The sequence below is a fragment of the Scyliorhinus torazame genome, chromosome 12 (assembly GCF_047496885.1).
Source record: "Scyliorhinus torazame isolate Kashiwa2021f chromosome 12, sScyTor2.1, whole genome shotgun sequence".
Classification (NCBI taxonomy): Eukaryota; Metazoa; Chordata; class Chondrichthyes; order Carcharhiniformes; family Scyliorhinidae; genus Scyliorhinus; species Scyliorhinus torazame.
In genome coordinates, this window is record NC_092718.1 from 61,636,793 (window position 1) to 61,659,719 (window position 22,927).

The 22,927-nt window shown below is 47.8% G+C and overlaps 2 protein-coding genes across 5 annotated transcripts in view; both read right to left on the minus strand.

Annotated features, from left to right (window-relative positions):
- Positions 1-22,927, minus strand: part of cemip (cell migration inducing hyaluronidase 1) — a 319,445-nt gene that overhangs the window by 271,496 nt on the left and 25,022 nt on the right. The window lies entirely within an intron of this gene.
- Positions 1-22,927, minus strand: part of LOC140386430 (cell surface hyaluronidase CEMIP2-like) — a 211,099-nt gene that overhangs the window by 79,908 nt on the left and 108,264 nt on the right. For both annotated transcript variants that reach the window (XM_072468758.1, XM_072468757.1), the window contains exons 11-15: positions 19,428-19,497; positions 13,798-13,926; positions 9,888-9,976; positions 2,110-2,241; positions 1,902-1,937 (exon numbers count right to left, since the gene is read on the minus strand). In XM_072468758.1, the coding sequence (XP_072324859.1) occupies positions 1,902-1,937; positions 2,110-2,241; positions 9,888-9,976; positions 13,798-13,926; positions 19,428-19,497 (456 nt within the window). The remainder of the gene's footprint in view (positions 1-1,901; positions 1,938-2,109; positions 2,242-9,887; positions 9,977-13,797; positions 13,927-19,427; positions 19,498-22,927) is intronic.

The window sequence follows — 22,927 nt, forward strand, 5'->3', positions numbered from 1 at the left end:
AGAAGAAAGGTTGGCATGTCCAATCAAGCCTTCATTAAAAAGGAACGTCATAACCACTAAGTTATAAGTTCTGACTTAAGCACATCATCCAGACTGACATTTCGCTGGCATACCGAGAGAGTGCTGTGCTGCCAGAAGTGCTGTCTTTTAGCTGCAATCAAAGCTGAGGCCATGTAGGGATGCTCGGCTCGATGGTATTTGAAGAGTATGGTCTCCTGGTGCCTTTTTTAAAAATTTATAGTACCCAATAATTTTTTTTCAATTAAGGGACAATTTATGCCCAATCCACCTAACCTGCACATCTTTGTGTTGTGGGGGCGAAACCCACACAGACATGGGGAGAATGTGCAAACTACACACGGACAGTGACCCAGGGCCGGGATTCGAACCCGGGTCCTCCGCACTGCAGTCCCAGTGCTAACCACTGCTCCACATGCCACCCTGCTGGTGTCTTGGCCAACATTCATCCCCCAATTAATACCACAGCAAAAAGCAGAATATCTGCTGCTTCATCCATGTGCAGTTTTGGTGCTTTGTTGCATCCATCATAACAAGGGATGCAGTCATTCCAGCAGGAAAAAAAAACAATTGGGAGTTTTCTGGCTACCAGAATTACTACAGTGCAGAAGGAGGCCATTCGGCTTATCGAGTCTGCACCGATCCTCCGAAAGAGCAGCGTACCTAGGCCACACGATGAACACTATTTCCATGGCCATCAAGTCCTGAAGTGGGACTTGAACTCGGAGCTTCTGGCCCAGAGGGAGGGACGTTACCACTGCACCACAAGTCCTCAATAATTAAAGATCAGAGCTAAGTTATCCCATGCTGGACCCCTCACTGTGCATAAGGTATTTATTATTAATTCCCGAAATGTAGGCAAGATGTCCTTTCTTGCCCATCCCTAGTTGAAAATATAGAATTATAGAATCCCTACAATGCAGAAGGAGGCTGTTCAGCCCATCGAATCTGAACCAGCCCTCTGAAAGAACACCCTGCCTAGGCCTTGATAGAGGTGTACAAGGTGATGAGAGGCATGGATAGAGTAGATAGCCAGAGACTTTTCCCCAGGGTGGAAATGGCTGTCGCGAGGGGGACATAATTTTAAGGTGATTGGAGGAAGGTATGGGGGAGATGTCAGAGGTAGGTTCTTTACACAGAGAGTGGTGGGTGTGTGGAATGCACTGCCAGCAGAGGCGGTGGACTCAGAATCATTAGGGACATTTAAGCGACTCTTAGACAGGCACATGGACAGCAGTAAATTGAAGGGGTGTAGATTAGGTTGATCTTAGATTAGGATAAATGGTCGGCACAACATCGTGGGCTGAAGGGCCTGTACTGTGCTGTATTGTTCTATGTTCTATCCCTGAAAGCCTGGAACCGCACCTAATCATTGGACACTAGGGGGCAATTTAGCATGGCTAATCCACCTAACCTGCACATCTTTGGACTGTGGGAGGAAACCAGAGCACCCGGAGGAAACCCATGCAGACACAAGGAGAATGTGCAAACTCCGCATAGATGCACCAGGTCCGGATAGGGTACCAGAGCGAGAGAGGAAAAGACCTGTAAGCGAGTGAAAAGGGGGTCACAGGGAGATGAAGTGTGAGACTGTAACTGAAATTTCGAATGAAAATGTAAATCATTGCAGAAATGGTGATTTTATAATGGGATTGAATGGCACCTGAGCAGCCCCGTCCAATTAACACCTGACCTCCAAACAAACTCAAGCTGAAGAATACTCTTCAACTATGCAAGGCCACAAGAAATCAACTGGTAACAAAATGTATTTGCTCCTTTGGGCCAAGATTTTGTGAGCCAAGATTTTGATTTTAGAAGATTTTAAAACCCACGATCATTGAGTAAGGAATAAAAGTGAATAGCGAGTCTCCAAGTAAAGTTACCTTGCTAGGGTCAGACCAATTCCATTGTCAGAGAACCTGTAAAAGCAGAAAAGATTGTGGTTACTTCCCTGAATTGCATGCAACAGGTTATCTCTCGTAACCAGCAGTGCATTGTATCCCTCAGTACTGTACGTCTATTATAGTTTGCAGTACAATGTATTCATCACTGCTGAATACCTAACATGTTAATTGTTACAAACACACATACCCAGAGTTGCGGAATATAATGTCTCCTCCTCTAGCCCAAGCTCCATGGTCATTATTTTTGAAGGATACAAGACCGTCAATAATAGCAGGAACCCGGGGCTTTCTTGGGTCTGCGTTCTGATGGGGGCGAAACCTGTGTCAAAGATACAAAGCAGGTGGTTGGTCCTGACATGGCCATGCGAGAAATCCCGCTTTGGAAACAGATGCTCTTGTCATCAACAAAGGCAGGAACTCAGGCCCTAAGCACTTAATAAACATCTGAAGCCAAGACCCGGCAGGAACAGAAGGCGAGCTGTGACAGCTTTAAGCACTGGTGACTCATTAATCATTCCTTATCAGTTGGACACAAGTCGGAAAAATATCTTGAGTCATAAATACAGCACGAAAGCGAATGCAACATTTTTTGTTTAAAAAACGTGCTGCCTGTCACAGTGCCTCCACCACATTAATGAAGCAAACATTTAACATCACTTCACCTTTTTGGAATAACATGGCCAGGGCAAATGGAGAAACTTTGAGGTGTTACAGCATTTTGCACTATTAAAAGGGAAGGTTGAATCATTTCCTATTGGTGGAAGCTGCACGTTTTATAATGACAAGTCCGATGGAAATAAATGCCCATATTCTAAAACAATAATGCAGTACTTTACATTTGCAAAGTAATACAATTACATTGACAAAGCTTTGATAAAGAGTCATCCAGACTCGAAACGTTAGCTCCCTTCCCTCTCCACAGAAGCTGTCAGACCTGCTGAGATTGTCCAGTATTTTCTGTTTCTGTGTCAGATTTAATTACATGAATGAAACAACGGGTGGAATTCTTCCATGATCCCACCAGTGGGCTTGGGGAGGTGGTTAGAATTCGGCAGGAGGCCCAAACAGCAGTTTTACACTGGCGTGAATTGCCCGCAGAGTCGTTCGCTGGTGATCCACCGCGGCGGATCAGGAATCCCGCTGAAGGCTGCCGTGAAACTGATTTGCATCCCGCTAATGGATGGCAATTGAAGGCCTGACTGGAATCCTCCTCCCACGCCCGATTCTCCGCGATGCCAGCTGGAAGGCACACAGGTCCATAACACATGTGTACCAATGTGGGACTTACCTGAAGAAGGCGTGGGCTACCTCCAGAGTTTGGCATGGGGGCCGCCAGTAACCCTGGAACACCGTAGCAGTGCGTGGGGGAGTATCCATCCAGTGGATCTTCCATCTTCAGTGTCATCAAGGAGATCCAGCCTCAGAATGTTCCTGAAGATCCATCTTCTTCCTTCAACGGTAGTTCAGTGATATTGGTTGTCTTTTCAATATGGCATCCGGGTATGACAGCGGGGCCTGCACCATCAAGCCAGCCCTGCCAGGGAAGACAGCACAAAAGCGCCGGGTGCATAATTATTATGCCAGGGGCAGAAGATATGGGCGGGATTCTCCAATAATGGGGCTATGTCCCCACGCTGGCGTGAAAAGCGGCGCCAACCACTCCGACATCAACGGTCCCCGATAATGGGGAATGCTCCCCTTCCTAGGGGTCCATGGTCGGCGCCGGAGTGGTCCCCGCAGCACCAGCTGGTGCGGAATGGCCAGCGCGAGTTCTCGCATGTGCGCTGCGGCCAGCATACTTCTGCGCATGCGCGCTACAGCCGGCATATTTCCGCACTTGCGTGGAACGGTTGGCGTGATTCCGCGCATGCGCGGTGTTTCCCTTGTCCGCGACGGCCCCCGGGCAATATGGCGGAGCCCTACAGGGGCCCGGCGCGGAGGAACATCGGCCCCCACGGAACTAGCCTAACCGCTGATCAGTAGGCCCCAATCGTGGGCCAGGCCACTGTGCCCCCCCCCCCCCCCCAGGGGTCGGACCCCCCGCTCCCCCTCCAGGATGGCCCCCGCAGACTCACTTTCAGGTCCCGCCATGTGGGACCTGAGTAGCCGAGTGGGACTCGGCCGAACTCGTCGACCACTCGGCCTATCGGGGCCCGGAGAATCGCCGGGGGGGGGGGGTTTCAACGGCCCCCGACCGACGCGGTGGGAATCCCGCGGGCACCCGAGAATCGGCGGGGGAGAATTGGGAAGCCGTCGGCGGGACGCGAGCCCCGGGAGTTCTCCAACCCGGCGTGGGGTCGGAGAATCCCGTGTGGCTTCCCATCGGTCTCGGCAGCGGGAAACACTCGGTCCCCCATCCAACACCACAGGAATTGATCCTGGATGGGAGAATTCAACCAAGGGGAGAATTTTGGTCACTGAGAAAATTATATTTTTCTTAAACCAGATGATTGTGGGCTCATGTCCCACTCAAGCACATCGAATTGCAGAGGACAGAATGAGGCCATTCGGCCAAGCAAGTCTGTTTTGGCTCTTTCAAAGAGCTATCTAGATGGTCCAACTCTCCTACCCTTTTCCACTTCCCATCAACTTTGTCCCCTCCAAATGTTTCTCCAATTCCCTTTTGAAGCAGTTTTTGAATCTGTTTCCACCCACCCATCAGACAGTACTTTCCAAATCCTGATCACTCAATGTGTAAAGGAATCTTTCCACATATGACTACCAGTTGTTTTACCAATAACCTTAATTCCACGCCGTCTCATGATCAAACGTACAGCCATTGGAAATGCTTTTTCTTTATTTATTCTGTCTAAACCTTTTGTGGTTTTGAATATCTTCATCAAATCTCCTCTTAGCCTTTTCGGCTTTAAGGACAACAACACCAACTTATGCAGACTATTCATGTAAAATGGAATCCCTCATCACTGAAACCATGTTAATAAATGTCTTCTGTTCCCCCTCCAAAGCCTTTGTGTTCTTCCTAAAATTGTGATGTCGGCACGGTAGCACAGTAGTTAGCACTGTTGCTTCACAGCGCCTGGGTCCCAGGTTCGATTGCCGGCTTGGGTCACTGTCTGTGCGAAGTCTGCACATTCTCCCCCCGTCTGCGTGGGTTTCCTCCGGGTGCTCCGATTTCCTCCCACAAGTCCCGAAAGACGTGCTTGTTAGGTGAATTGGACATTCTGAGTTCTCCCTCTGTGTACCCGAATAGGCGCCAGAATGTGCCGACTAGGGGATTTTCACAGTAACTTCATTGTAGCATTAATGAAAGCCTAATTGTGACAATAATAAAGATGATAATGATGCTCAGATTGGACACAATACTCCAGCTGATGCCTAACTAGAGCATGCATAAAGTAGGTTTTTGTACTTCCTGCCTCTACTTCTAAAGTCAAGGTCAGATAGACTTTACTAACTGATTTGTTGACCTGTTCTACCATCTTCAAAATGTTTGCACAAATACCTTCCCAGGTGTTTCCCCATCTGTACCCTTTTAAAATGTAATTTAGCTGGTATGATTTCTCCTTATTCTTCCTACCATGTTGTATCACCTCACACTTTCCTGCATTCAATTTCATCTGCCATGGGTCCACCCATTGCCTCAGCCTGCCTACATCTGCTTGAGGTTTATCACTATCCTCCTCACTGTACTATATTTCCAAGTTTCCTGCCGTCTCCAGATTTTGCATTGTGCGTTGTAACCCCAAATCCAAGAAATGATTATGCATGAAAAACAGAAGCGATCCTCGTATATAATTGCTTGACAGGCATCGGTTGAGGGTTCTGAGCATGTGTGGGCTTTGGACTTCAAGAAGAGACCTGAAGCACGACCTGTTTTACTACAGTTCCTGTTTTTATAGTTATTACTGTTACTACAGTTTTGCGGAGTTACGGTTATTGTTAAACTTCATTATTCATTTATACAAAGAAGTTCATTCTTTTAAACTACGCATTCGACCACCTACTTTGAGGTCCCTACTTTGATGCAATATCACGCTTGAACGAGCAGGACCTCAGGCAGAAATCCTTTCCATTCGCCCAATCTTTGGGCTGGCGGGAGCAGGAGTGGGTAGGGTGAAAAAGTGACATTTAAACTTTTCCCCATCTCAGGTGGAAAGTTGGGGGGGTGCCTCAGTGCGGAGGCCCCCGTAGAGTTGGGGGACTCTCCCCCCCAGGACGATGGAGCTCCGAGACCTCCTCCCCACGTGGACTACCGCCAGATGGCCCCTCCTGACCCCTCCACCCTGTCCAGAGTGTCCTCTACCTTCCTACCGAGACTCCCAGGATTTACCTTTGTAACAGTCCCGGGACTTAGGGCGGGATTCTCTCAGCCCGGGGCCATTGGTGCCGGCGTGGATGGCGGAGCACGGTTCGGGGGCCACTCTACTGGGCCCCCCCGGCGATTCTCCGCCCGGGATGGGCCGAGCGGTCCTCGTAAAAAACCCGAATCCCGCCGGCACCATTCACACCTGCTCTTAGCCAGCGGGAACTCGGCGTGGAAGGGTCGGGGGGCGGCCTGTTGGGGGTGGGGGGGGGGGGTCCAACCCTGCGGGGGGCCTCCGATGTGGCCTAGCCCGCGATCGGGGCCCACCGATGGCGCCACTGCCACTGCGCATGCGCGGACCCCGCGCCGCTCAGTTCACGCCAGGATCAGCAGCTGGAGCGGCGTGGTCAGCTCCCGTGCCATGCTGGCCCCCTGTAGGGGCCAGAATTGCTGATCCTGAGGCCGTGTTGACGCCGTCAAGAAACGCGGCGGCGTTTCCGACGGCATCAACACTCAGCCTCAGGATCACAGAATCCCGCCCTTAGTGTCTGGCAGAGCAATGCAGTACCGCTTCTGGCCACTGCAGCGCTGTTCCTGGCCAGGTTAAGGAGCTGTCAGCCAATCTGAGTGGCTGATAGCTCGCATGGGTGGGGCTTCCATCCATGGGCAGACATAAGTTCTGCCTACTGCCAATCAATGCTCAAACAAGTGTTAAATTACAGTGGGAGTTTGAAAGTCGGTGGTTGGGCATTATGTGCCAACTCTTGGAATGGTGAGCACCGATCACTTACCATATTTAAAACCGTACGCTGTTTTCTATCCCTTAGCCAATTTTATATCCATTTGTTCCTGCATCTTTTATTCTATGGGCTTCAATTTTGCCAAAAAAACCTAGCATCAAGCACCTTGGGCGGGAGGCTCCGTAGCCGATGCCGAAATCGGGAACGGTGTTGCTGTGGAGTGTGCTTTTTGTGCTTGCTCCTGTATTTTGGTGTTGCTTTAAATTCCTCAATTTTTTTGCTCCAGTTGAGCCAACTCCACTGACATTACTGGTGTAAGTAAATAGAAATGCGACACCTTCAAAGCGGCGATGGATTGAGTACAGTTGAGGTACCTTCCTACATGGGGGGAAAAGAAGAGCAATCAAGGCCAGTGTACCCTGACTGAGAGAGATATCTAAGTTTGCTTGTGAAATGTGGCTCATTTCATTGCTCTCGCTCATAACAAGGATTTCTCCTGCGCTTCTGGTGGAGTTACTGTGGCAGAGTAAATTCTGGGCCCAAATGTTTCTCTATCTTAATATCCAAAAGTTTTCAAACCATCCGCCATAGTTGAGAATCATAAACAATCTTGGACCATCTTTTGAGCAGTACATCAAACTTTCGAAAATCCTAATACCGACCAAAGGTTGAGGGCGGGATTCTCCGCGAACCGGCTGGGCTGGCCACTCCGGCGGGAAGGAGTGGCGTGAACCACTCCGGCGTCGGGCCGCTCCGAAGATGCGGAATCCTCCACACCTTCAGGGACTAGGCCAGCGCCGGAGTGGTTTGCGCTGCGCTGGCCGGCGTGGAAGGGGCTTGGTGCCATGCCAACCGGCGCCGAAGGACCTCCGCCGGTGGGCGCGAGTTGGCGCATGCACGGAAGTGCCAGCGTGTACTGGCGTCATCCCAAGCGCATGCGCAGGGGGGGGGGGGTTCATCTCCGCGCCGGCCATCGCGGACTGTTACACCAGTCGTCGCGGAGGAATAGAGTGCCCCCACGGCACAGGCCCGCCTGCGGATCGGTGGGCTCCGATCGCGGGCCAAGCCACCATGGGGGCACCCCCCGGGGCCAGATCTCCCCGCGCCGCCCCCCCCCCCCCCCCCCGAGGATCCCGGAGGCCTCCCGCGGAGCAAGGTCCCGCCGGCAAATACCTGTCGTAACATACGCCGGCGGGACCCACCAAAAACAGGCGGCCACTCGGCCCATCGCCAGCGGCCGCCGACCGGCGCGGCATGATTCCTGCCCATGCCAAATCCCCGGCTCCAGAGAATTCAGCAGCCGGCGGGGGCGGGATTCATGCCGCCCCCCCAGCGATTCGCCGACCCAGTGGGGGGGGTCGGAGAATCCCACCCTTAGAATTTAGACGGGGTGGGGCAATTGAAGATCCAAACCAATTAAAACAATGAGAAATAATTATATTGGAGAACATAGAATAGAAATCCTACAGTGCAGAAGGAGGCCATTTGGCCCATCGAGTCTGCACCAACCCTTCAAAAGGGTTCTCTACCCATGTCCACTCCTGCGTCCACCCCACCCTATCCGCAGCACGGTAGCATAGTGGTTAGCGCAATTGCTTCACAGCTCCAGGGTCCCAGGTTCGATTCCCGGCTGGATCACTGTCTGTGCGGAGTCTGCACGTTCTCCCCGTGTGTGCGTGGGTTTCCTCCGGGTGCTCCGGTTTCCTCCCACAGTCCAAAGATGTGTAGGTTAGGTGGATTGGCCATGCTAAATTGCCCTTAGTGTCCAAAATTGCCCTTAGTGTTGGTTAAGTGGGGTTACTGGGTTATGGGGATAGGGTGGTGTGGGCTTGGGTAGGGTGCTCTTTCCAAGAGCCGGTGCAGACTCGATGGGCCGAATGGCCTCCTTCTGCACTGTAAATTCTATGAAATCCCCATAACTCCATAACCTAACCTGCATATCCCTAGACATTAAGGAGCAATTTTACCATAACCAATCCACCTAACCTGCACATCATTCGACTGTGGGAGGAAACCTAAGCACACGGAGGAAACTCACTCAGATACCGGGGGTACGTGCAAACGCCACACAGACAGTCACCCAAGGCCGGAATTGAACCCAGGTGCCTGCCGCTGTGAGGCAGCAGTGCTAACCACTGTGCCACCGTGCCACCCGATATGGTGAGTGTATGTATCTATCAAACGTACATTAAACCTTTGGTTTGGTAATGCTGTCACAGTCCTTGAAATCAGTGGGCAAAACCAGTGATAACACCTGCTATTTGTACTTCTCACAGAGGTGCTGTGAGGTAAGCATTCACCCCAGACTCAATCCTCATTAGCAGCTCCTCTGTTACTGGCTCCAGTGCCTCCTTCTGGAACTCACCTTTGGACTATTGTCAGCGCACTGGAAAATCATGCAGAAAATGTTAGGAAGGCACGGGCTGGTTTTGGGCCTTCTGTATGGGTGCACACTGTCAAAAAAACACTGTGGGCTTTGGCTCCAAAAACAGCTCTGACCATTTTTCACCGCAAAGAAACAAATCATGTTCTCAAAACACCGAGGTCAACCATTTCAAACAAACAATTGTCACAAAAACAGAAAATGCTGGCAATCTCAGCAGGTCTAACAACCTCTGTGGAGAGAGAGAAAACGGAGCTAAAGTTTCGAGTCTGGATGACTCTTTGTCAAAGCTGATATGTCAAATTGTTACTAGTGTCAGGAATGTATACACAGGAAAGAATTCTGTCATTCCGATAGCTCGTGCAACAGAACCCCAGTGTCACATGAACAGGAAGTGAAGCAAACAGCATGTGCAACAACTCCAACATGCATAGATTGAAGTAACACGGATCATTTTAACTGAACCACGTGTTCCTGCATTTATCACCTAATAATCCTAAACAGGAAAAAATAATGGCATGGTCTTTGTATGAAATTTAATTCATTTGGATGTCCTAAAATAACAGATTGCGGTGTACCTTGCAAAGTCGACTTTGCAAAGAACCTCCCTGGGATCATCGGCATTGGACATTGTTGTCTTCACTCCGCTGCCGATAAAAAGTCCAGCCTGGGGGAAAAGGGGAGCAGAGACCAGTCAAAGGAGAGGGATTGATCAAAAACATTGCAACAATTATAACTTTTCATGATCAATACTGGAGCCTGGCTCTCGACGCAGGATAAATTCACAAAGACAGAATACACAACCCCGCCATCAGGTAGAATTGAAGATTTCAGATTAGACCTCCACCCTTTTGTGGATTTGATGTTTCATTGAAGCAGGCAGGAGGCGGTAAGTTGGGCGAATGAAGCCCTTACTCTCCAAATCCACAGCTTTGCCTCATCAATTAGACCCACTGAAGTTCTTTTCACCTTAACTTCACTTTTCACTGGCTTAACCTGAATCCTTCATTCTCATTCCTTTCTTTGCCACTCCCCTGCTCTCTGCCAGACGTGAAAAACTCTTTCAGGTTGTCTTTTGTTCCACCTGCATTTTTCACATTTTCCGCATAATAATTTTCCCTTTCGCTCTTCTAATTTTCTAACCTTGACTTAAACGTTCATTCATAATTATGTTTTTCCTGTTCAATGTTGGGGTAATTCCACCTGTTAAGTTCAGCAAAATCATAGATGCAATTTAAAAAATTTGGTCGAAAGTGCGAATAGACTTGGTGCCTATGTGTCCACCCCACCAAAATTTTACCTGTAGAAGGGGAGATGTTGGGTGACCTCATTTATTTATGAGTCCCATGTGCCCCCCTTCCCCCCCCCCCCCCCCCCCAATCTCCCCCCTCAAGATGTTCTCAACCCCGTGTTTCCTCTGCCCTGGCCTCCAAGAGACCCCTCCCACTTGCCTCCACATACGGCCACTGGTGACTGGTTGCACTCCCAGCAGCGGCCACTGTTCCAGTGCTGCTGAAAGCAGAGACCATTTGATTGGCCGGCAAGTCTGAGGGATTCTCTCCCAGACGGCGGCAGAAGGCATGGCTCTGCCCAATCAACCATCCCATGGTTGGTAAATGGCTACGAGGTGAACTACGAGGGAAAGGGCTCGACCACAAAGTTTCACGGAGGAGTCAGGAACCCTGCCCCCTGTATAAAATCCTGGTCAAGAATCGTGGTCACCATTGGGTGAAAAACTCAGAGCAACAATAAGAATATAAAACAAGACAAGAGTCAGAATAGAACAGGGATGAACTTGAGACCTTTGCCAGGGATTGAACATTTGGGGTTAGAGAGGAGATTATCAGAGGGGACAGTGAAAACATGACAAAGGAGTATAACCATCACCAGTCATTCACTATGTCTCACTAACTCTGAAATCAGCACTCACAAAAGATTTTCCTGTGACAGAATTCTCACAACGTGGTCAATGTCTGCTGATATGGGGACTGTTGTTTGCCAATTACTGTATCTTTGTGTCACACTGGCCTTTAAAGAACCATGGACTGTTTGTCAAAGGCGGCTGGTGATCATGGGCCAAACATCAGCATAATGAAGTCAGAAATACTCTCCCAACCACCGCCAAATTCCAGCTATACCCGAGATGCTATAAACATCAATGAGCCAACGCTGAAGGTTGTAGATAATTTCTCAGAAGTACATTCTACAGAAATACCTGCATCAACTGTGAAGTGGCAAATAGAATTTCCAGAGAAAAGTCAGCATGGGTTGATTTTCACAAGAGATCATGAGGGAAAATTAGGGATAAAACTTGCAACATAACTTTCCGTGTACAAAGCTGCTGTGATATCTGTCCTCCTATATGCCTCTGAGATGTGGACTATCCACCTCAAACATATTAGGCAGGTGGACATATTCCACATGAGATGCATTTGGAAGATGATGGGCATCAAAAGGGGTGGGGTGGGGGGTTGGGGGGGGGGGGGGGGGGCGGGGAGACAATTTGTCCAACACTGCAGTACTTCAAAGAGCAGAAATGTCTGAAATTGAGGCACTCATCTTCCGTGCCCAGCTCAGATGGAGTGAACATAGTCATAGAGGTTTACAGAAAGAAAACAGGCCCTTCGGCCCAGCTTGTCCATGCCTCCCAGTTTTTAATCACCAAGCTAGTCCCAATAGCCCGCATTTGGCCCATGTCCCTCCATACCCATCCTTCCCACATTATTGTATAAATGCTTTTTAAAGACAAAACTGTACCTGCCTCTACTACTGCCTCTGGCAGCACGTTCCAGACACTCACCACCCTCTGTGTGAAACACTTACCCCTCTGGACCCATTTGTATCTTTCCCACTTGACCTTAAACCTAGGCACTTTAGTTTTAGACTACCCTATCTTTGGGAAAGGATGTTGACTACCTATCTTATCTATACCCCTCTTTTCTTTATATAAGATCTCTGTAGCTCACCCCTAAGCCTCCTAGACTCCAGGGATAAAAGTCCCAGTCTATCCAGCCTCGCCTTATAACTCAAACCATCAAGTCCCGGTAGCATCCTAGTAAATCTTTTCTGCACTCTTTCTATTTAATAATATCCTTTTTATAATAGAGTGACCAGAACAGTACACAGTATTCCAAGTTTGGCCTTATTACTGTCTTGTACAACTTCAGCAAGACGTCCCAACTCCTGTATTCAGTGTTTTGACCAATGAAACCAAGCATGCCGAATGCCTTCTTCACCACCCTGTCCACTTTCAAGGAGCTATAAACCTGTGCTCCTACAACTCTTTTTTCTATAACTCTCCCCAACTCCCTTCCATTAACTGAGTAGGTCCTGCCAATTCGATCTACCAAAATGCATCACCTCACATTAAACTCCATCTGCCATTCATCAGCCCACTGGCCCAATTGATCAAGATCCCGTTGCATCTTAGATAACCTTCTTCACTGGCCACTATGCCAACAATCTAACATACAGAACATTATGACGATAAAACCCAAAGGCAGTCATGTATTCACAACTTCGCTTGGACATGGCCTGCAAGGTAGGCCAAGGTTAAGGTTCAAGGGCTACTTGAAGGCGAACCTCAGGAAATGTGGCATGTGCACCAAAGACTGGGAGAAAAGTGAGCAATGAAAAAATTGAGCAATCTCAAATAGGAACTTACAAACTGCAAATACAGGTAGCTAGGGACAAAAGGTGATCAAGAAAGACCAGACAGTCCTAACAGAATCATAAGGTTCACCCTTGCCCACACTGTGGCAAGCCTTGCAATTGGGCACCATAGCCATGTTAGAATGTAGAACAGCTAACTCTTTGCAAGTAAGAAACAGCCAACATCGATAATGAAGGCATATCGACGACAATGATATGCCTATCAGGCTGCTCAGGACAGAATCTATTCTCCACAACACAAGGAGATCCAGTTTATGATCAGAAAGCATATCTAACATAGAGGGTTGAACATTCTCAGTCCTGCATGGATTGCTACCCATTAATGGTCAGTTAAGAGCTGAATGATGGAGAAGAGGGGAACTCCACTAGGATCCACTGGCATATTCCCACTGACTGCCAGCAGCTCTGAGGAGGGGGCCTTCCCATGGCAACTGGGTGGGGAGCCATCACAGCCAGAGGCTCCCTTCCCAATAATTGGATAGTAGGTAGGAAAAGGCTGTGTCTGAGGGCCTGGAAAAAAAATTACCGGCTCATGGAAAAAAAACATTTTTTAAAAAGTTTGTTCGAACACTTCTCTTTACAGATATTAAAATATTGAAAATGGAGGGAAAAGGCCATCATCAAACTGGGTAATGAGTCTTTGTGCTTTCCAATTGGTGTAGATGTTGCGTCACAGGGACAGATGTGTTGGCCACCTAATGGCTGGAGAGTGGGGTCACAATGTGTGGTGAAACCTCCAGGAATACATTTAGTGCAAGCCTAAATATGGTGGGTATTAAAAATCATTATTGCGTAATGTAGTCAAACTTCACTCACCTTGAAATTGGAATGCACTCTATTGTTATAAAATACTCCCAGGGGGGTAAATTCGGACTGGCCCTCTGGGTATTGGCCCGCAGATTGTCCAGTAGGAGCTCGGTGGAAGATGAACCAAATTCCCACATCCTAGGTGGGGAAACAGGAAATATTTAAAATAGTCAATGCGCGTCAGTTCAAAAATTAAATACTAAATGATCTAGCAAAATGTTTCTCACAGGGAATCTCGAGTCTGGAGCACAGTTGTATTATTTCATTCCTGAACTGAACACTTAATGGTGTTGTTCAGTATCCTGTGGGGGTGGAAGTCTAAATAGATTCTGAGGTTAATTACAGCAGACTGTAGGCTAGACTGGGCAAGGACTACAGCTTTCCTTCCCCGAAGGCCGTTGGTGGGGGTTCTGCCAGCGCGACAGATTTTCGGATGATTTATCTGATGCCAGTCGACAAATCACATGAGTTTTGAAAGTTAGTTTCACAGCTTACCATGGCGACACTCTTCAAGACCCTGTTTATGCAGGATAAGCATTCTCTTGCCATTTTAGGCTGATAAACCTCATATCAGGATGTCTTGTACCATTACTGATGGTGGTTAACCAATAAATCCTTCAAGTCAGTGTCATAGAAAATAATCATAAAATCCCTACAGTGCAGAAGGAGGCCATTCGGCCCATCGGGTCTGCACCGACCCTCTGAAGGAACACCCTACCTAGACCCACTACCCCGCCCTATCCCCGGACCCCACCTATCCGGCACATCTTTGGACCGTGGGAGGAAACCGGAGCATCCAGAGGAAACACACGCAGACACGGGGAGAACGTGCAAACTCCACACACAGGCACTAAAGGCCAGAACTGAACCCGGGTCCCCTGACGCGGTGAGGCAGCAGTGCTAACCATTGTGCCACCCTGCTACCCAATATAACCATCTGTCTGTTCGTGGGATTTGAGAGCTGTTTTGATTCGACAAGATATGCGTTTACTTGGAAATAAATGATTCCTCCCTCCTTCAGAATAAAACATTCAGTCAAAATTTTAAGGGTCACTTTCACCACTTGGCTGGTATACTGATTGAGTTGCTTATTCACACCTTTCACTTTCAGTTTGGGGCATTTTCCATTGAAATTGCTGACAGGAGGTCAGGTTCCTTAATGGGTTGAGGATCTGCTTTGCTCTGGTGGAATATTCCCCAGTTGAATTGATAAGCCTGACGGGGAGAAATCCTGAACTCCGAGTATATACTGAGACCTTGAAACATGCCCTTGTTTCAGTGACCATCAGTGTCTTCAGAACCTCTGCAGGCTAACTGAGGAAACAACAGGATGGGGACAGTTTAAGGGATGGTGGATACATTTTGGGTTCACCGGTTATTTCGCATGCCAGCATTTTTGCCTTAAAAACTAAAGATTTGTATTTATAAAGTGCTTTTAGTGAGCAACGGACAGCTCAAAGCACTTGACAGCCAATGAAGTACTTTTGAAGTGAAGTCTGTTCTAACGGAGGAAACATGGAAGCCATTTGGTACACAGTAAGCTCCCTCAAACAGCAGTGTGACCATAAACAGAAATCAGCATTTTATGATGTAATAATAATCATCTTTATTAGTGTCACAAGTACGCTTACATTAGCACTGCAATGAGGTTACTGTGAAAATCCCCTTGTCGCGTGTTCGGGTACACTGAGGGAGAATTCAGAATGTCCAATTCACCTAACAAGCATGTCTTTTGGGACTTGTGGGAGGAAATCGGAGCACCCGGAGGAAACTCACGCAGACACGGGGAGAACGTGCAGATTCCGCACAGAAAGCGACCCAAGCCGGGAATCGAACCTGGGACCCTGGCGCTGTGAAGCAACAGTGCTAACCACTGTGCTACTGTTGATTGACAAATAAATATTGACCAGGACACTGAAGAGACCCCTCCTCCCTCCTCTTCTTCAATATAGTGGCCTGGGACCTTTTACACCCACCTAAGAGGGTAGACGGAGCCTTTATTTAATGCCTTATCTGAAAGACTACAGTGCAGTATTCCCTCTAGGCATTGGAATGTCATCTTAGATTTCTGTGTTCAAATCTTGGAGTGGGACCTGAACCCAGATCTTTGTGACTGGCGAGAGTGCGACCAACTGAGCCATGGCTGGAATTTAAGGTATAATATGGGGATAGGTTCCGGATTTAATTCCCAAAGACTCAATACTTCATTTACTTGGAGAGAAGAAAAAACTAGTGGAGTCGCTCAAGCAGGAGAAGGCTGGCAGTCGTAATGAGTTCTCGCAAAATGTAATGAGCCAGTCATTAAAACCATTACCAGTGTGGGACAACAAGTGAATCTTTATCACATTCCAGCTTTGGATCAGTGGCCTTGCTTCTGCCTCAAAGGCAGGCAGCTGTGGGTTCCAATTCTACTCCAGCGACTTGAGCACAAAGTCCAAGCTGATGTTTCAGAGGCCGGAGTTCTCCGGTCATCGAGATTCACTTCTCCCACTGACAGCGCAGTGGGTTTCCCAGCGGCATCGGGTGGCTTCAATGGGAAATCCCATTGACAAGCGGAGGGAGGATAGAATCCCGTCACCGGCGAAAGGCGCGTGGCCGAAAAACACACGGCTGGGGGACCAGAGAATCACGCCCAGCGCACTGCTGAGTGAGTGCTGAACTGTCAGAGGTGTTGTCTTTCAAAAAGGCTATTAAACTGAGACTCTGTCAGTCCTTGCAGGTGAATGTATAAGATTGCATGGCTCTAGCCAAAGAGTGGGAGAGTTCTTCCTGGTGTTCCTCAACCAACACGGATAAAACAGGTGGTCCTATTATTTATCATGCGGCTGTTTGTGGGAGCTGTCTGTGTGCAAATTGGTTGTCATGTTTCCTACACCCAGAGGGTGGTGGGAGTCTGGAAGGGTGGTGGCAGCAGGGACCGTCATAACATTTAAGAAGTATTTAGATGTGCACTTGCAATGCCAAAGCATACAAGGCTATGGGCCAAGTGCTGGAAAATAGAATTAGAATGTTTTTTACAGGCGCAGATGTGATGGGCTGAAGGGCTTTTTCTGTGCTGTAGGTCTCTCTGGCTTCAAAAGTGAGGGGTGGGAGAAGATGGTGGCGTAGTCAGAATGTCACTGGGCTAGTAATCCAGGCGGCTTCAGCTAATGCCCAGGTACATGGGTTCAAATCCCTCCAAAGCAGCAGGTGGAATTTTTTAAAAAAGGAATTAAGAGCTGCTCTCAGTAATGGTAACCATGAAATTATAATTGATTATTGTAAAAACTCATCTGGTTCACTAATGACCTTTAGGGAAGGAAATCTGCCATCCTTAATAAAAACAGAAAATGCTGGAACGACTCAGCAGGTCTGGCAGCATCTGCGAAGAGAGAAACAGAGTTAATGTTTCGAGTCCGTATGAATCTTCTTCAGAGCTGAAGAGGGATAAAAATATGATGGATTATATAGTGGGATGGGGGGGGGGGTGGAGACGGTGGAGCAGAATAGAAGGTCAGAGATAGTTGGGAGCTAAGTAGAGATTGACAAAAATGTCATGGACACAAGACAATGGGAGTGTTAATGGTAAAATTAAGGACTAAAGTAGATGTTGATTGTGGCATAAAGATAAGAGAGGAGAATGTGTTAATAGCAGAGCTTGGATCAACGTTTTGTAAAAACAAAACAAGATACAGATGACCTTGTGCGGGAGGGAGTTAGGAAAAATGTATCAAAATGGTCTAGGGCGTTCGCGGTCTAAAATTGTTGAACTCAATATTGAGTCCAAAAGGCTGTAACGTGCCTATTTGTAAGTTGAGGGACTGTTCCTCCAGTTTGTATTGGACTTCACTAGAACATTGCAGCAGGCCAAGGATGGACATGTGGACACGAGAGCAAGATGCTGAGTTAAAATTGCAAGTGACGGAAGGTTGGCGTCCTGTTTGCAGATGGAGCGGAAGTATTCTGCAAAGAGGTCACCCAGTCTGCATTTAGTCTCCCCAATGTAGAGGAGGCCACATTGGGAAAAGCGAATATAGTCAATCAAATTGAAGGAGGTGTAAGTGAAATGCTGCTTAACCTGTAAGGAGTGTTTTGGGCCTTGGACAGGGAGGAAGTAAAGAGGCAGGTGTTCACCTTCTGTGATTGCAAGGAAAGGTGCAATGGGAAGAGCATTCAGTGTTGTAAGTGAACTAACGTGTCACAGAGGGAATGGTCCCTATGAAATGTTGAAAGGGGAGGTGAAGAGAAGATGTGTTCATGGTGGCATCCTTCTAGAGTTGGTAGAGGATGATCCTTTCCATGCAGAGGCTGGTGGGGTGAAAGGTTATGATAAGGGGAACTTATCATGGTTCTGGAAGGGAGAGAAGGGGTGAGGGCAGAGGTATGGGAGATGGGTTGAACCTAGATGAGTGCCCTGTCAACCACAGTGGGGGGGGAACCTCAATTAAGGAAGAAGGCAGGCCTGTCAGAAGCGGCTTTTTGGAAGTTGGCATCATCGGAACAGATGTGACGGAAGTGGAGACATTGGGAGAATGGGATGGAGTCCTTACAGGGAGTGGGGTTGAGAAGCTGTCGTCAACGTAGCTATGGGAGTTGGTGGGCTTGTAATGAATATTGGTAATCAGTCTATCAGCAGAAATGGAGTCAGAGAGGTCAAGGAAGTGTCAGAGGTAGACCATGTGAAGGTGCTTTCTCATCTTTATGTGGTCGGCCTACATGTGTCTCCAGCCTGGCAGCAATGTGGTTGACTCTTAACTGTCCTCTGAGATGGCCTAGTAAGCCAATCAATTCAAGGGAAACTAGGAATGGGCAACAAGCAACAAATGCTAACTTTACCAATGACACTCTAATCTCAAAGAATAAAGAAATAAAAGTACTTCATTGGCTGTAAAGGTTTTGGGGATAGTTTGAGACTGTGAGCAATGTTATATAAATGCTAATCCTTCCTCTTTCGTTTCAGTCAGCAGTTCAAAGGCTGTTAAAGGAGCTACTTTCTCGACATGGCCCAGTTATCGGACTGAAATCCATATCTGGGAGGATGTATGATTGCCAGACGAACCGGTCAAACTATGGACACAGAGAATAGAGTGGATCAAAAGGTCTAGGGTCAAACCTTGCCCTTCCCACCCAGCTAAGGAGCAAAAGGGCCAAGGGGTACAATTGAGATTAGTTTGACTTGGCAAGGGAGTCACGCTTAGAAAGTGTGGGTGTTCTTAAATTTGGAGCTGGCAAGCTTGAGGATATCCTTACCTGAATAATACATTTAGCTCATTGACAGTGTGCTTGGCAGTTCTGGATGTTGCAAGTAGTTTTACTAAATTATGAAGCCTGCTGAGGCATGCTACAAATGCAATTTTGTTCTTTCATCAACCAGCCTGTTTAAGAAACGGGCTCACATCACAAGAATGGTCTTCAATCTCCCTATCAGAGGTTTTTAAACAAAGATATTTCATTGCTATTACTCCCAAGTCAAGGCACCTTGACTACATCCTGGCTCAGAAAGGTAAACTACTGATTGTAAGAGTCAACGGGTCCACTTGTGGGGAGATCAATGCCTTGGGTGAAAGAGAGCGCATGTAGAACAAATGTGAAACACAAACCCAAGTTTGTAAATTTGGCATTGAAAAGCTGATTGTAAAAATAATTTAAATATACCTCACCTCAGCCCCTGCTGCCGCATTGTTGATCAGGTGATTGTTTGGATTGGAGATCCAAAAGGTTGTGACGGCCCTGCAAATTAACATTCCACTTTAGTGAGCATGAATGCAGCACGGCAAAATCCCTATTGAGCAATAAATCGATGAATGAGTTCTCCACTTGAACAACTCAGGCTGCTGTCAAGTGTAAAAGACGCCCAAGTTCTCACCTCAGTGCAATGCTGCCTCTTCTGGATTGATCAACTGTGCTGTACATGTACATGAAGATGTTTGAAAGCTGTAACAAGGTGCTGTGAAAATGCCATGCCGTTTTTACCCTTTAATACTGCTGGGACCCTGAGCCTGATGTTGCTATTCTGGTGCCCCAGGTGTCCACAGTATTGTTTATTCCACAAACTCAGCAAAAAAGGCACCAAACAATTTGTTCCGCATTAACATATAAGAATCAACGGATTTCCAATAAAAGTGTTCACACCCAGTCACGAACAACGTCTTCTGGATGTGATTTGAAATGTGTCAAATGGTGCAATAGCTCTACAAGCGAGGCTGTTTCCTTCCTCAATACAGTTCCAGTTATTGTGCTGGAGTTAACTTCAGTCTCCTGCCTATGGGTCTATAGGTCACAGGTTCACAGCAGGACACGACTGAGGCTGGAACTCTAGTGCAGTGTGTGGATGTTAGTCCCTGTCGGCTGAAACCACTGTCTTGCCTGCATATTCTGGCTGCCATTAAAAGATCCAGTTATAAACTACTTTGCTGAGTGTTGCTCGACAGGGGCAACTTTGAACCCTCCCCAAAAGGAGGGGTTTGGATTGGGTGGGCTCTAAAACATTTTTTGAAATCTCAAACCCAAACCAGCTCGAACCCAACTACTTCTGATTTTAACAGAGCTGGGACGGGCAGCCCATTAGCAACCAGGGTGCAGATTGCTCATTTGAATATGTTAATGAGACTGTGCATTTCGAATTTTGGGAGCAATTTACTGGCCGTGCCCCGCCGGAATGGAGATGGGACGCAAACGATAGAACCCGGGAGAGGCCTCTCCCAGGGTTCCCGATTGTCATTACGCCTTGCGCGATCTCGTCAGATGTCGTGATCTGGATCCCGCTCACAAATGGACAGGACATAAACTCGCATAGTTAAAAGAGCTTAAAAGCTCACTCACCCATGCTGCCATTGGACCAGCACCCAGTACCTATCAACCTCGTGGTTGGTATCTGGGGTAGGTGGCACCCTGGCACTGCTTATGCCACCCAGGCACCTTGGCACCACTAGTATGTGGTGGGGTTCAGGGGGGTTCGAGGAGCTCCTTAATGCAGGAAATGATGTTAAAGTGCGGCCTTGGCGGGTGTTCCTCACCAGGGCCTGAAAAACCAACAGAGTGGTGTTTGATTGAGGGGACGACCCTGCTAATCCCGCCCAGAATGGACCCTTTACCTCTATTGTAAGTTTAACCAAGGTCAAATAGGGTTCCCAGGCCTGAAGAAATCTGGCAGTTAAAGGGAGGCAAGGATTTCTATGTGGGAGAGCGAAGTGCCTTTCTACACTGCTTGTGAGCAAGGAGAACCTTCTGACGCTACAAGCCACTCTGCAACCACTCCAACCTCATTCTACTCCCTGTCATCTCTATTACAGCCACACAGATTTACCTCCCCCTGGGCTGCGGTCTCCGTTGTAGATTTCCCCACCCAACTGGAAGCCAAGCTGGTCTCGGCTTGTTTCTGGGCACTGATCCTGTTAAAAAAAGATATGCAGGCTGTGCAATTAAGACGTGGACTCCTTCCCACCCCAGTAAATATTGGGGCCACAGAATCTATACCTCAGAAACAGGATTTACATCACAACTGTTCTATGCTGCCATTTGTACCCCATATGGGCCTCATCCCACTCAAATTATCTCTTTCCCAATAACTTCTTATTCCCTTCTCCCTCACAAATATTTAAGGGCCACAGTGTCTTTCTGTATCATGTATTTGAAGCCATGCCCTTGTAATAAAATGCCAGTCCGCATTTGCAATCCAGACGATGGAACTGAAGCTAAAACCAGACATTAATAGTTATTTTTATTTAATATTTTTATGCAGTAATTAAATTCAAACTCATATTAGCACTATAAATCACTTGTACAAATAAAAGCACAGGTCAAGATGGCCCGGCTTATGTTTTTTATTCATTCACAGCATGTGGGCTTTGATGGCAAGACCTGCATTTATTACCCATCCTTGATGGTGAGCTGCCTTCTTGAACCCGATGCAGTCCTGATGGTTTAGGCACACCTACAGTGCTGTTAGGGAGGGAGTTCTAGGATTTTGACCCAGTGACAATGAACGAACGGCGACATATTTCCAAGTCAAGATGGCAGCTTGGAGGTGAACGTTTCACAAATGCACCATAGAAAGCATCCTATCTGGCTGCATCACAACCTGGTATGGCAACTGCTTGGCCCAAGACCGTAAGAAACTACAGAGAGTTGTGAACACAGCCCAGTCCATCACACAAACACACATCCCATCCATTGACTCTGCCTACATCTCCCACTGCCTTGGGAAAGCAGACAGCATAATCAAAGACCCCTCCCACCCGGGTTAATCACTCTTCCTACCTCTTCCATCGGGCAGGAGATACAGAAGTCTGAGAACATGCACTAACAGATTCAACACCAGCTTCTTCCCCGCTGTTACCAGACTCCTGAATGACTCTCTAATGGGCTGACCTGATCTCTTCACACATCTTCTCTACTGAGTAGTACTACACTCCGTATGCTTCACCCGATGCCTGTGCCTATGTATTTACATTGTGTATTTATCGAATGTCCTCTGTTTTTTTCATGTATGGACTATGCACAGAACAATACTTTTCACTGTACCTCGGTACACGTGACAATAAATCAAATCCAAATCCAAACTTGCAGGTGGTGGTGTCTCCATGTGTCTACTGCCCTTGTCCTTCTAGATGGTAGAGGTCACTGGTTTGGAAGGTGCTGCCTAAGGAGCCTTGGTGAGTTGCTGCAGTGCATCTTGCAGATTGTGCCCACTCCTGCCACTGTGTGCCCATGGCGGAGGGAGTAAATGTTTAAGGTGGTGGAATGGTCGCCAATCAAGCGGGCTGCTTTGTCCTGCTCGGAGTCAAGCTTCTCAAGTGTTGTTTGAGCTGCTCTCATCCAGGCAAGTGGAGGGAATTCCACCATAGTCCTGACTTGTGCCTTGTGGTGAACGGGCTTTGGGCAGTCAGGAGCTGAGTTATCCACCACAGAATTCCCAACCTCTGACCTGCTTTTGTATTCATAGTATTTACGTGACTGATCTAATTATGTTTCTGGTCAATGGTGACCCCAAGGATGTTAATGGTCAGGAATTTGGTAATGATAATGCCTTTGATCATAAAAGGGAGGTAATTAGACTCTCCTTGTTCGAGATGCCATTGTGTGCCTCCAAATTACCAGCCCAAGCCTGAATGCTATTGAGGACATGGACACCCTCATTATCTAACAAGTTGCAAATGGA